Source organism: Astatotilapia calliptera, chromosome 14 (assembly GCF_964374335.1).
Source record: "Astatotilapia calliptera chromosome 14, fAstCal68.1, whole genome shotgun sequence".
Classification (NCBI taxonomy): Eukaryota; Metazoa; Chordata; class Actinopteri; order Cichliformes; family Cichlidae; genus Astatotilapia; species Astatotilapia calliptera.
The window spans coordinates 16,513,653-16,528,964 of NC_137435.1; the positions used below are offsets into that span (position 1 = coordinate 16,513,653).

The 15,312-nt window shown below is 43.5% G+C and overlaps 2 protein-coding genes across 3 annotated transcripts in view; one reads left to right on the forward strand and one right to left on the reverse strand.

Moving 5' to 3' along the window:
• Positions 1 to 4,979: 4,979 nt before the first annotated feature.
• LOC113036993 (alpha-(1,3)-fucosyltransferase 4-like) lies at positions 4,980 to 7,898 on the reverse strand. Its single transcript, XM_026193678.2, has one exon. It carries the CDS (start codon positions 6,965 to 6,967, stop codon positions 5,807 to 5,809), a length of 1,161 nt encoding a protein of 386 aa, XP_026049463.1. The 5' UTR covers positions 6,968 to 7,898; the 3' UTR covers positions 4,980 to 5,806.
• Positions 7,899 to 13,962: 6,064 nt separating this feature from the next.
• cux1b (cut-like homeobox 1b) overlaps positions 13,963 to 15,312 on the forward strand; it is a 53,834-nt gene continuing 52,484 nt past the window's right edge. For both annotated transcript variants that reach the window (XM_026193484.2, XM_026193485.2), the window contains exon 1: positions 13,963 to 14,320. In XM_026193484.2, coding sequence (XP_026049269.2) covers positions 14,258 to 14,320 — 63 coding nt within the window. In that variant the 5' untranslated portion in view covers positions 13,963 to 14,257. The remainder of the gene's footprint in view (positions 14,321 to 15,312) is intronic.

Consider the following 15,312-nt stretch of genomic DNA (forward strand, 5'->3'; position numbering starts at 1 on the left):
TGCAATATCACTGAAATGGCAGTGAAGGGCAGCAGGATTTTACACTGCAGCTTGCACCAGGTTACAGAAAGCTGAGCGATGGAGGACAAGCTGAAATGACACCAAACTGTGGCTCATGGCTCACTCCGTTTGCAAAGGCGACCATAAGAAGGCTCACAGAAAAACTTCTCCTTTCATAACAACTTTACAAGGTCATAACTCTTTATTAAGCCTTAAAGTTTGCATTATTAGGAGCTTTAGCTGCTTTGAATGACAGGAGGATATTGGTCCCAACTACTTGTAGAATTGGACCTCTGAGCTGTGCTTGTGGTGTTGATCTTTTCTGTAGGATTTTTAATCCAAACATTATTTCACATTATTAAGTACAGAGTATCCAACAAATTTGTGATCCAGTTTTTGTGAATAAAATTGTACTTTTTATAAGAATCTGTGCATTACTAATTGACATTAATTAGCAGGGACCTGTGTCATGTGATGCATCATTGCAGTAAACCTAGCTAAACAAGCTTGCTAGCATTAGCCAACCAGGCAACTAATACAAACTTTGAGTCAAGGCCTTAAAATGGGACTTCACAAACCAATCAAACCTACTATCTTGTGTCCATCTTTATATACAGTCTATTATTGTTCAGACATGAGAATGTGTTTTATCTCATTCTACGACTTTTGGCAAGGAAGCGAGTTTACGACAAGATCCAAGTTTTGATCTAGTCGTTAATCACGACAATAGGCCGATCTGTTTGTCTTCGGTGTCATAAGTAATCATATGTTTTAGAGTGTTGAGTCTACCTTTTAAATACATCTGTTCTGGTGTGTTTGTGCACGTCTCTTTATCTTTTACACTAAATCATGTTCAGGTGGGCTTTGTTGTTCCGTTTGCAAAACGCTGGGCTCAGCAGAAACGTCGCTGCGTTGGTTATACTGGAGTGAGATTAAAGTTGCAAACAACAAAGGGATTCATTTCATAGGATCACCACTTTATTGCACATAATTACATTCTCACACCACAACTTCACAGCGTGGCCAGACAATTTACAAGCAGAAGCTTCACAGAAGCTCCACCTCCTCATCTTCCTCCTCCCTTTGTCCTCCTTTTTTCCCTCTTCTTCCTCTCGCTCCTGCTCTTTGTCTTCTCTGTGGGTGATCACACAACACAAGGTCTTGTAGTTAAGGTAACCAGCCGCATCCCGAGGGGAAGTTTATAGACATCAGAGTTTTCTTCTTTCTCCACATTTAGCGTTTTACAGACAGTTGCTGTCAGGTTTGCATCGAAGGATCACGCACGCTGTTAAATCTACAGACACAAACAGAGCTGACTTTTGCCTTTCAATTAGCTCATCAGAACAGAGAGATAAGTGCGGTTATGTATCATTGTCATACTCCACTCTGGCCTCTTTATGCATCCTTTCATCTTTGCTATGCCTGCCTGTTTCTGTCTCTCTCTTCAAGTACCCCTCCTCCTCCTCCTCTGTCTGTCTGTCTCTCTCCTCTTGTTTTTCCTGTCTACTGAACAGAGACGTGTTGATATGAGGGCCCGCTCGCACGACCACAAGGGAACAAGTCTCTGGTGCTTTTGATCAGCTGCAAGATCAGACATGTCCACCGCTTCCCCCCCGTGTACACTCCAGTGACTGATCATGCAGTATAGTGCAGGCACAGACAACCAAAGATGCACACCCACACATGTTCTCGCTGTTAATCATACAAGCCCGGGCACACACACAATGCAGAGGGCCTGTGGTCCATGTGTCGGCTCTGCTCACATTGGGGTGCCTTGTTTGCTGGACACAAGGGAGCGAGAGCGAGATGGTGTGTGCGATTTCCCCTTTCTTGCCCTTCTTTTTTTTTTTTTTTGCTTTTGACAGTAAGATGGATGATTGCAATCACAGGAGCCATCAGTGAGACAGAGTGGAGGTCTATGGGGCAGTGAGACACAGCCATGGGAAACCAGCCTTCAGATTAATGCAACGCGCTGCCATGGGAACACTGTGCTGTTTATTTGTCGAGGGGTTTTGTTGTTTCATATGCATTTTCTTGGCCCCCTTACCTCCCCCCTTCGCGGTGTTTTGATAAACAGAACATGAAAGCTTCCTTATAAAATATGTGCAGGCTGTGTGAGAGGGACAGAGAAGGAGAGCTTTTGCTGTTTTACAACATAGCGAGTCTGCAGTAAGTCTGCATATCTCTTTAAACCAGTACAAATGTGACAAATTTCATAGTGATTATACTGGTCTCTTTGAACCCTCCCGAGAGAATGAGAAGCATAGTTTTCACTCCCCAGTCAACGGATGTTTTTAAGAGAAACATCTGTTGCTGCACAAATGAGATTACTGTGTCTCTAGCCAGGGGCCATGTAGGTTATGAATGGCACTGTTACTGAAGAAGGAGCCGTGAAGGATCTTTGTAATAAGCTGCAGCGGGTATTTAAGGGCTTTAAATAATCAAATTGCCTTTTATTCCGAGTATTCATCAAGGCTCACTTTATAGTTGTTCAAAAGTATCTCGACCACTTGTATCTCATATTGATACATCCGATATTTCACCTTGTTGCCAAGCAACGACTCACCTCATCCTCTGTAAACTTGTCAGCCCGTGACATGAGGTGTTATTTCGTGCTGCAGGGGAGCAACGAGGAACAAGAATCACTGTTTCAATCTCTCTGACTTTACATTCGGCTGAGCTTTGCATCATCATGAAACGCCTCCTTTATTGGTCTAATTCGTTGTTATCTGTGTGATGAATTCCTGTGAAGGGTCACCGAGTCTCTGCTGTAAAAACTGTGAATAATATCTCACAGTCGCTCTTTTCCGCCCATCCTGAGGAACTACTGCTCCTTCTGGGTCAAAGACCTCGAAGGCACTGAGAATCGTCTGCTCGGGGTCAGTTTCTGACAAAACACAGGTAACGCTGCGAGCAGGGACTGTTCATTTCAAAGACGTCCATGCACACTGCACTGACTCACCTTGAGATGATACTTTTTGTGTCACCCTGCTAAAACGTAATGTTTTGATGCTAACAAATCTGGACTTTGCAGCACACACCAGAATCCTTTCTGTGAGTGCATTCAGGTAACTATTTTTTTAACCCATAAAAAACATTAAGGATACTTTTAAAATCAACCTAGTCTGTGATCTTTAAATATGAATGACTATGACTTAAAATATTAATATCTGACTAGCTTTAAGTTATTATTATATGTGGAAGAAATAAATTCTTTGGTTTGTATCCACTTTGTGGGCATATGGTTCACAAATATAGAACATCTACCGGTAAATGCAAATATAAACACATTTTGAAAACACAAATAGATTTTTAAAAAGAGGTGATAAAATTTGATGTTTTTATTTTAATTCAAGCTGATCAACAGTTAATAACAGACTTTTTTTTTTTTTTACTTAAACTCACATTTTCATCTATCGTCTGCATTTCAAGAAATTGTTTAAAAATAGAGCCAAAGAAGAAGCTCTTTGGCATCTCTTATGTATGATATTGACTAAGCTCTGGTCCATATTTGTGAAAGCCTGCTAGCAGAGGATGCAAACTGCCAGAAGAGGCAGTTCAGCTTCACAGAGCAAAAGGGAGTGAGCCCTATTAGCGTGCACACACACACGCACAAACAAACAAACACACACACACTGGCATCTGTACTCTAACCTCATTGAACTCCTGGATCTGTTTCTACTCAGAACTCAAGTCTCCTTCTTTTTAAGCCTCTTGTTGGTGCCTGTAACACATGCCCACTGAGATACCAGATCTGCTGTGGTTCGGTTAAGTGAAAACAGCTTGGGTGGCAACCTGTGTCAGTCAGCATAAACATCACAGAGATTGGAGATCGTTTATAAACGATCATGCAGTTGATTGTATTTCTGCATATTTTTTTTTCTTAATTTGTAAGATTTAATGCTTAACAAGAAGCATCGTGACAGTCATATTGATTACTGTGTAAACACAATCACAAATTTTAATTAAACGAGCATGAGACACATAAATAAAAGTTGCTAAGCATCACAGTGTTTGCAGGGAAATATGTATAATAAGCATGTCAGATATCCTGTTCAGGGTGTTACCGCTGTGTAGCTCCTTTTGTAGTCTTCTCAGTGATCAGATGCGCTTTTTAATGCACATTAAGAGAAGTCTGCTTTCTGTGTGTCCATATGTCAGCTGTCTAGCACCTGTTCTGTCCACAGTGGAGAGGTATAGATTAATGGATCTATATTTGAAAGCAAAGATGGTAACCAGTACTAACAGTAACCAGATATGCTCGCATGAATGGGATTAAGACAGGGATAAGGGCTCTGGCTGTTCTGGCCATCTGAAACCATTATTGCTGATAGACGTGAGTGGTTTCACCAGCTGTTGAGGCATCAGCTCATTATGGGGAACAACATTATTTGACGCCTGTAGGAAATGTCTCATTTGACAGTGGGAAGTGTTAATTCTGTGCCACGGCCCCAATGCAGAGGTGTAAATTTAAATGATCTGCATCACATCATCAGCAGTCCTATCAAGTGACTGCTGATGCACATGTGTTCACCTCCTCCCTTGTTTTTTTTCTCGTTTTCTGCATTACTGCCACAGCCGAAGCCACAACAATATATAACAGATAGTAAAAATATCAGCAAAACGAGCGTGCGCGTGTGCTTATTATGCAATCTTAAATGAAAAATGCAAAACCCCAGCGCCTCAGGTTTGAACAGTATTAGGTTTGGGGTCTAATGACACCTTTAAAAATGACTCAGAGCAGGAACAGCGCTGCAATAAAGTGATTAGTGATGTGCAGACACAAAGAGCAGGCTGTGGTGGGGACATGTGGCATTCTTTCTGAGTCACCTTGAGGAAGTTGCAGGTAAACATGTGTGCCCTTTCTCGGAAAGCTTATTTCCTGCACTAGCATATTTATTTGTTCTTCCTCATGTTTTCTTTTCCCATCTCACTATCAGGTAAAAGCTGCGTCACAGAGGTGTGAAACCTGAACAAAATTAGCAGGCACTCAGATATTTTTAATATATAGTCACAGTCACACATGAACATTTGGTCACTTTAAAAAAATAAAAATAAAATAATATTATCTGAAGACTGTGGTCTTTCTTCTTTGTCACACACTTTAATTTTGCCAAGCAGCCAAGTCAAATTAATTTTACACTGTGGGCCACATACAACCCGATTTAATCGTAAGTGAGCCAGAACAGTGAAACTACATTACATAAAAAGTTCTGGTTGTTTATTGCACTGACTCTCCTGTAATTACAAAATATAACATTTTTATGAATTCACATTTTTTTTAAAAAGCACCTTATCAATTGGAAAAGCTGTAAAACTTATGAAAATACAATTATAAGTTCAAATACTATGCACTCCTTCAGATTTTCTAAAGGTGTCCAGATGAGCGTATTGGAGTCTTTGCAGGCCGATTCTGGCCCCCAGGCCCTATGTTTGACACCGCTGGTCTAAATTACAGATGTTGTGTTGTTAAGCCCTGGTGCAGAAGGTTAACTCTACTCCAACTGTTTTATCAGAAGGACTCTTACTGGCTAGATGGGAGTCAGTTAAAATAAATTAATTAATTAAGATAAAAAATAACTTCTAGAAGAATTCACTCAGATAAGATCAATGATCATAAATGTATTTAAGTTATTACACTATTTAATAAATCACCTTAATTAAATATACTCTTTCACTGATGATAAAAAGATTTGATTTGTAAACTCTGGAAGCAGCATGTGGTTAGTAAATCTTTCCCCTCTCACGGTCTTATCTCTCGGCTTTGCCGTCATTTCAAACAGGTGCTGAGGTCTGATGCATGTTTTCACGAGTGGAACCAACGTGTCAGGTCTGTGACTACATTAGTCCTGCCTCTGGTCTTCCTGACCGCCCTGCAGGCCGTGCAGAAGTGCTCGTTGAAGAAGGTCGGCTGGCGTACGCCGTAGCCCCTCCTCCAGTCCAGGTGCCGTCTCATCTGAGCTGGGCTCCGCCTCAGCATCAGCAGGTATTGGGCCAGCTCTTCCACTGAGGGGAAGTCGTCCACGTGGATGAAGGCCTCGGGGGGCAGGAAACGCTCATAGTTCTGCCTGGACGGACCCAGCACCACGGGGACTGCACCGGCCAGCACGGCGTTCCACAGCTTCTCCGTGATGTAGTCGGTGTGCTGGGAGTTCTCCAGCGCCAGGTAGAACAGGTACCGCTTGGCGAGCGGCACCACGCTGCCTGTCGGTAACGGCGAGCCCGCGCGCCCGAACACATCGATCTGGATGTATTGGCGCAGCTGGTAGTAGAAGGTCACGCGCGCCTGGGACTCCGACCAGTTGCTGATGACCCAGGCCACGAAGCGTGACCGCAGGAGTTTGGAGCTGTAAGATCCGCGAAGCGGCAGCGCAAAGCTCTTCTGGAGAGCCCTCTCTGTGCGCGCGAGGGGGACCAGATACCCATAGGGGAGGAAAATGTCCGAGTCTGTCCGGTAGCTCATCGTGAGGTTAAAAACACCCCCTAAACGCCAGAGTCCACGCGTGTGCGTGGGAGACTCGAAGTTCATCCATATCCACTTTTGCGCAGGTGGCCGCGGTTCTGGTGGGAGATCGGCGTAGCCAGTGGCAATCTCCCGGTGGTGAATTATCACGGCGTCAGCCTGTGGGTACCTGAGCTCGTCGTCCGTGAGCGTGCAGCCGTCTATCTGAAACAGCTCGAGGCAGTCCGGAAGTTCTCGATACTGACCGAATGGATGCGTCCAAATCAGCAGCGTCACCGGGCTGAGAGAAACCAGCGGGTCAGGCGCTAATGCATCCGGCAGGTAGAGCAGGCAGACTCCCACGAGTAACAGGAAAACCACGGTGGCCACGCACACAGAGGAGCAGACCCCTGTGAGAACACACACGCAGCGGTTTTTCCGCCGGAATAACCCTGAGCGCCTGTCTGCTCCGTGAGCTGCAATTGAGGGGCGGCCCTCTGGTCTCCAGAGATCCCCAATTCCCATCGACGCCCTTCACCCTGCGGATTCCTCCAAAACTGCTGTAATATCAGTTTGCGTCTTTGAGACATCCGCACAGCCATTTGAGGCTTTTCGGGGAAAGTAGGTTAAACACCGGAGTCCATTACAGTCGTGCAGTCACACCCAGTGTGCTCTACTTTTAAAGTCATTGTAGTTTCAGGTGCGATAAAGAGAGCAAGGTACAGTTAAGCCAATAAAGCTAATGGCGTCCCACAGCTCCAAAATACTCCTTCTATTGTTGCCTCATTGTTGTCTCACCTGTCCGACTCGTCGAGAAACTTCAAACTACCGTCATGGCTCATGCAAAAGTTTGTCCCTGTGCTGTAGGATATACTTGACGTGGCAGCGTAGGTTCCAGTTACAGCTGAATGGGGCCTTTGTGAGGCCTGTTGACTGTCGGAGGACTTTTCGGGCACTTTTAGCGTAAACATCTTGACCCAGGGCGCGGCGATCCGCTCATAAAACAAGCAAATGTTTTTTAATTAGAAGGCCCTTTAGAAATCGGCTCGTGAGTCAGTTTGCGAGTATAATCCAAACAAGGTAAGACTGAGGTTTAAATCGAGCGTGCAGAAAGTGTAACACTGAACACTATTGCATGGCTCTAACCCCTGAACTACTGTTTATGATTATTAAGTCGTGTAAACAATCCCTCGCATTTTAAAGGATGACAGACGGGAGCTCTTGTCAGCAGCAGTTCTTTGGCCCCTGAAAACTTGACACGGCCTCTTGTGAGACGCTACACTTGTCACTGACCACTTGGTGTCTCCCTACACAAGCGCAAAGCTTGCCCGTGCGCCGTCCTGTGCCGTTTGCTGTGTGTGTAGTGACATTAAGGATCTTCCTCAAAACGTGCAAGTCTAATTTCGCCAATGAATAAACATCCCAGCTGCAAATTAGTCATGCAGCAGCGGTGCTTTGAAAAGGTTTGTCTTGAATGTTTTATTTATTAGATATAACCCAACATTGCAACACCCTCTAACTACGACGTGACTCACTGTTTTCATTTGGTGATTTCAAATTTTTTTAAAAAAGTTGTTAACACAATGGCGTATTACTCTCCCTGTAAAGGGATCAACTGTCCAGGCTGTTGTCATCATATGAATCCATTCTGATCAAAACTCATAAAAAATGATGAGGCAGCAGGGATGGAAACCGTGCACTGTGTGTTGTGTCTGAGCTCTGGTGGGCAGGAAAAACACGCCGTGACTGGGACGATGTTATTCCTCCCCACAGACACAGAGTATGTCATGAAGTCTGAATGTGAGCGGAAAAAAATGGCAGACGAGGAGTGGGAGGAGATGAAGCAAGAAGCATGTGTGTCTCCGCTGGGTCCTCCTCCTTCCTGTTACATCCATTCACTTTTCTTCACCATGGAAGAAATGTGTGCATGTGCATGCACGACTAGTTATCCCCATAAGAGGTTTTGTATTCTCTGTGCATTATTTATTCTCCCTTTCATCTGAACAGTTCTATTTTCAGCCAATCATTTAATGTCCTGCCTGGGGTTATCTTGTGTTGGGAAGAAATCTACCCAGACATAAGTTATGTAGACAAGTAGTGAGGTTTAACATTATAAACATGTGTGCTTCTTCTCCAAAATAGCAGAGGCTCTTGAGTGCAGGAAATGACACATAGGGATGAGTTTGCTTTTTCCTTTTATTGGTTCAGTTTTATTTATTTTAAGCCTTTTATGCAGCACAAAGCCATGCAAATGTGTCTGTAAATGTACTATAATTAAAGTCGAGCTGATTGGTGATATGGTGACATTTTGCACAGCTCAGATTACAGCCACGACGATACACACAAAGCCTGGCATTTATGTTTGTGTCGTCTCGCCTGCTGGAAGAGAACTTATGTGACATCGTGCTCTTTCACTTGTTGTTGCAGACCTTGAATCTCTCTGGAGAGATCGATATTGCGTCTTTCTTGGTTCAAACATCTCTCCAACAACAGACTTGTGGGCACATGTATGCAATCTAGATAAAAGGACAGAAAAACACACATACACAAAACAGACAGAAGAGCTCTTCATGTCACTCTGTTTTGACCTGGGAAGCCATCAAACTGGATGTTTTGCAGACCCATCCAGTTGTTTGCTACGATTTCCAGACTGCTGTTTACTGCTGCCTTCCTGTCTCTCAAAAGCAATACCGCTGTGTATCTGTATGTGTTTTTGTGGATGTGTGAATCATGCCAGCACACAGAGAAGCATTCAGTTTTTGATGGGACCTCCAGGTCTTCACTCATCTTCCCTATTGATTTTCTCTTGCTCTCCTTTTCACACTCCCAGGGGATTGGATGTCTCAATTGGTCCCGCCGGGGCGAACAGAGAGCGTGAGCGATAAAGAAACAGATAGAAGATGAGGGGAAGAGAAAAGTGAGAGGAGAAAAATGAAGGAGAGAACACAAACAAGGAGAAGAAGAGCCAGGCGGGGCCTGCGGACGCCACGATCGCTGAGGCCCTCGCTGACCCCTGACCTTGATCATGACCTCAGAGGTTGCACCGGAGGTCAGAGGTTGTGTGAAAGTGCCACTGCGGCGATTCACTCCACTGCTGGGTGATGATGATCTTATGCAGCCTCCCCAGCCTGTCTGACATGATCAGTGTTGCACTCTGCCTGCGGCTCCCAAGGGCCACACATCCATCTCTAACCCGGCCACACAAGGCCCGCTAAAAGCACCTTACAGGCAGAGTCAATGAGCAGGAGGAAAAGGGACATAAACAGAGAAAAGTGGGAAAGCTAAAGGACAGAAAGGCTGCTTTTAGCCCGTGGCTCTGGCTCTAGTTGTATAATGGCAGCGACACAGAATCTGTGCCTATTTCTATACATTTAAACTTTAACCAGAAGTACTGATGAGGCTTTTTAGACATTAAATTTCCAAATCACAACATGTTCCTCCTGTTGTTCGTGTCATGAGCAATTTGAGCTGTTTTTCCTCCCCTCTAATTTTAACCACAGAGTAATAAAAAGGCAAGTTAGAAAAGGAGAAAAAACCCCACCGAACTCGTGTCATTCATGGCAAACATGCATGAACCTCTGTAGCAGGAACACGATCATTTGTAGGCAGTTTGATAACTCTGACTGTTACTTGTTCCGACTTACACTGTGCACCCCCTGCTGCTTCAAAGTAATCCAGAGCCAAGTGAAGCTTCAGTCAAATCCTCATGGAGATGCTGTGTGTTGAAATGCGGAGTTTGAGAAGAGCGCAGCACAAAATCAACTGACTGGTAATGTTCACGGCTTGTAGACTTGTGCGAAAGATCTTTTTTTTAGAAAGATCTTTTTTTTAGAAAGATCTTTTTTTTTTCCTTTTAAAGCTAAATTACATTAGCACATTACACCTTGACAACAATTTGGCATCAACACTTGGAGCAATTCATGTAAATAAAAAGCGTAAGACCTCTGTTCTGTTTGGATAAGTGACCATTAGCCACAGCAACATTTAATGGTCTCGCTGATAAGAAAACGCTTTTTATGTGCGTAGATAAGAGTCTAGTCATGGGTTATTGTTAATTATTTTATGGTCTATCCTATTTATACAACTGTCCCTTATTTGTAATGACTGATTTTGAAAGGAAGATTTTAAAAATATTTCACTGTTCCAGAGTTTTGAGTGATTTATTTTTTTGCCTCATGTCTGCCACAGTGTTTCTTTTTTCTTGTACTGAACATGGACTGCATCACGGATAAACAAAGGCACTCCAATCACAATATCTGACTAATTTAGTCATCCCGTGCAAAGCAAAACATCTGCAATAATAAATGAGGCTATCTAAAAGAAAAACCCTGAATAAATGAGTGGAGAGACACAGCCAGTGCAGATGTTTCCACACAGGTGCACTGCATGGTACAATTAAGCAATTAACATCCACTCATGCTCCGTGGCATGTAGATAAATGCTGAGCAGGCCCAGTGGATTCTCATTTTCTACCACAATGGAAGGAGGAAAAGATCCCTTTGAAAGAAGGGGCAGAAGCTTCAGTCACAACGCTCAACTGTTATTTGCTTCATTGACTTAAAGGACATCTGCATTTAGATCCACTGGAAATCATGGTGGATGGTACACAACTGATGACCGTGACGCTCCTTCAAACATTACAGAAGAGCAATCTTAAAGACAGATGTTGTATGAAGGGGAGAAGTTTGCTTTCTGCCACTCAAGGCTTTAGAAGTCAGGTGAGAAACTATAAAGTGTAAAGCAGTCCACAAAGGGGGGAGGTCAAGCTAGGTGTTTGGGTCAAAACAGAAGACTTTCACTCAGGAGTGTCCAACTAGGATCCTTTTTTAGATTTGACTTATTATTGTTATTATATTTATCTATATTTTACAGGTTGGTTAGAGTAAAACATGAATCTGGGTTAAACTCCTCACAACATTAACCAAGTATAAATTGACTCATGTACACCAGCAGTGGCTCTTTTGTACTTTTGGGGGAATTTTTCTTGCACAATTTGGATCGTTTTTCGCTGTTAGACGAAAGGTCAGTGCGAATCAATAAAAACTCACTCTGGTTGTTTGTCACAAAACCGGTTGATGATTGTGAAAATGATGTGAATAATTCAATGTGTGACCTTCGCAGTCACCAGATCTCAACCCGGTGGAACACCTGCAGGAGCTTTTGCACTGGTGTGTTAAACGGCTCTCCCCACCACCACTATCATCAAAACACCAAATGAGGGAATCCGTTTTGGATGAATGGTGTTCATCCCTCCAGTTGATTCCCAGAGACTCGGAAACATTGTGACCCAGCACCTTACTAAGTTTGGTTATTATTGCTTTAATTTGTCCCTTGCATGTACATGTCCCATGTTTTTTATCGATCAGCACACGTAACTTTTCCTTTCTGTTTTACTCCTCATACTAATGCCAGCCGCGTGAAAGCCACGCATCATATTCCTTTCAGTGTTTTCTTTGTGAGATGGGAAGAGATAACTATACAAATACAGCATAATGGACACATTGCAAAGCAACTAAGCTGGTACGGATTATCTCAGACCTGTATTTCTGGTTTGGCTTAATGATAGGTAGCATCATAAGTCAGGGAGGCCAGAACAAGGAGACACTGATTAACAAAGGGAAAGGAATGAGAGGATTAAACACAGGATTTATCCGTTCATATGCAGTTTTATCTTAAAAATAAGCACATCTAAACAGCATTCATTGTTTCCTTTTGTAGATCAATTGCTAATAGTATTTAAAAATGACTAGTGAGCAATTTAATGTGAATCACACTTCTATTATGTCCCAGTGATTAAATTAAAGCAGATGTATCCATTTCTTCGTGTGACTGATTCCTAACTGCAATTCGGTCCATTTTTTATTAAAAGCATGTGACTGGGTGTGATTAGCAAACTGAAGCCAGCCTTTAATTCACTGTATTATGTCTATAAATGAAGTATAAAATAAGGCAAAGCTATTAAGGCTACATATCAGCTGAGTACTGAGCACCATTCATACTCTTGGGAGGAGGGAGACACAAACAGCTTCAAATCAAATCAACTAATGGCCTGAAAGTTGAGCGAATTCAAAGCACAAAAATGCCCACCTTTGTATTCACAAAAATGCAGTGAAAGAGGCGTTATTATCTATGGCAAATTCTCATGTTATTTTTAGTCAAAGCAATTAGAGTGCAATGGCTGTAAAGAAATGAAAATGATTGAGGGTGGGGGTGGTGGGGGGGTAAAGCTATGAAATATTTTTGTTAAATGCTCCAAGCGTTCAAGGAAAAAAACAAAAAACAACAAAACCCTCCAAAGTGTGAATGCAGGCGTGGATTTTCCACACTGCCAGGCCTCAAAACACACTCAACAAGTCAAATTTGGGAAGCCACAAAGTGCTAAAAATGAAAACAATGTGCAGAGCAGATGTGTCACCCTGATAAACCTGAGCAGCTTGGCTCTGGTTTGGTGTACCCGAAGCCGAGGCGTGATGCGTTTTAAGGTGAACGAGGCGGTGCAGTTTGACACAGGAATTTAGGGCACCCCATACATACAGGGTAATTAGAAATTCTTTGCATATCCCTCTGAGACACGTCCACACACCGAGAGGGTCAGAGGACATGGTCAGCAGGAGTGACGCCTCAGGAGCAGCCTGGGTTCAGTGCATTGCTCAAGGTCGCATCAACAAACGATATACATGCACAGTGACACTGTGACCACTGGGCTGAATGCTGCAGCGCTGACTTCACTGGATTAACAGCACAACAAGCTTATTTGATTAACTAATCTGATTAATATCTGTGCCGCTGAAGAATTCCTTAAACTTAAGGCTCATGTCCTTAATCAAATTATTGCAAACTGAGAAAACTAAACTAAAAGAAATAACCTGCTCAAAAGCTGGAGGTCACTTCATCTTTTTACCAGTTCTTTACTATTTGTACACTAGATCCAATCTTTTCATAACAAAAACAAAACATTTGCAACAGATCATTTAACTGAGATAATTGTGGCCATATATTTAGAGTTACCCCCCCCCTCCCCCACCCACTCTATTCTATGTTTAGTAGCCCTAATGAATTAAATTATGCTTAAATTCAAGGTGAGCCATATTTTTGCAGCTGACTTTGGCACATGTTAACTTTTCTAGTACTGCGAAACACAAGTTGTGTGCTACTTGAATAATGAAAGTTTTATTTTTTTGATGTAAAAAAAAATGCATAAACTACTACTGAAAGGACGTTGATTTTTTTTTCTAATGCTGGCTGAATTTGCTGGCACACTGACTGTAGGTGTAAAAAAAGAAAATAAAAATGATTTAACTGTGGTTTGAAATGATCTTCCAGCACAGTAAAGTCAGTAGGAACAACACTGGTCCTGGCTGCTTCCCCCGGTGGGATATATATATTTATTTATTTATCTTAGATATGGCTTCCAAGTAGCCTCCTGGCATTATTTTTGTATGATCTTTGCTCTCCGTAACACTCACACACACACACACGCACACTGATTAAAAACAAGCTACAGCACGAACCACGGGCTCATCTGGCGCTGAACAACTTCGCCTATTTCAGCGCGATAAAATTGGGAGTAATTTAATGCCGATTCGCTTGTTTACCTGTAATATCTGAATGTTGATAAAATGCTATTTAAGCAATTATAATGGCGTTATTAAGGTGACACTCCTGGAAGGTGACTCCGCTCCGTGAGCCAGCTGCTGCAGGGGCGGGTAGCGGATGTGATCCGTTCCGGGTGTTCCGGCCGCCCGGTCCTCTCCACTGAACTCCAACCCCCGCGCTCTCTATCAGCATCTCATTCCTGTCTCAATATGTCTCAAGATGGCGGCCAATGCAGGATCGATGTTTCAATATTGGAAGCGCTTTGACTTACAACAACTACAGGTCAGTTCAGCCTCTGTTTAAATCGCCTCCGCTTCTTTTCGTTTCGGCCCCCTCGCCTCTTTCGGCGGCCGGGTTTCTGGTCTTTTTCCGCGACCGCCTCGGAGGTGTTTCGGAAGAGAATTCAAGACCTCTTCCTCACATTGATGAAAGTGGCTCTCTTGCTGATCAGAAATTGATCCTCTTTGTTCAATTCAACATCGATCGGACACTGCAACTGGGCAAGCCGGGGCGACGCCGCGGGGATGCGCCGAAATAAAAGCCAAACGGCGGCGCTTTAGCGGAAAGCTCACGGCTGGCTATCTTTATTGCGTGTTCTTCAACTTTTACCGGAGCCAGTAGCCGTAGTTAGCCCGACGCTTTAGCCGTTGTAAGGTTGGATAATTTCGGAGGGGGAAAAAATAAGTGCGACTTATTATACGGTGGCGCTGTGGTGACACCAACCGTTGAGACGGGCAGCACAGACACACAACAGTGTTTTTAGTTGTGTTTTCCTCCCTCTGCTTTTAACTGTCACATCTGTAAGTTTAGTTGAAAGCGGACGGGAACATTAGCAACCTTATCGGCTAACGGCTGTGAAACAGTTTATATTAAAGTCGTGTCAGAGATTATGCTTGATGAACTCGGCCGTCTTTTTTTTTCTCGGTTTCCCCTGCACACACAGTGAGGTTTTCACAGACGTTGCCACGTCTGTGGGAAGTGGACAGGACGGGACAGTGTTTGTTGACGCGACGCAATTAAAAACACGAACGTTGGAAATGTGATAGATCATGACCTTGTGATTATGATCAACTCCCAGAAATGTCCCAGCCTCGCACGCTCGAGCTCGCTCGCGCGCGCACGTTCGCTAATCTCGGCGTGCACGGAGGAGATAGATCCGTGGCACAGGAAGGGAAAGAAAGAAGGGGGGGGGGGGGGGGGTACGAGGAAAATATTGGGCCTTATTCATTGCGTGAATATAGCCTGTGTATATTAGAGCGTGTTTGACCTATCAC

Bases quoted from the DNA above. Each gene is read 5' to 3' on its own strand.
- LOC113036993 (XM_026193678.2), bottom strand. From the start codon at position 6,967: ATGGGAATTGGGGATCTCTGGAGACCAGAGGGCCGCCCCTCAATTGCA.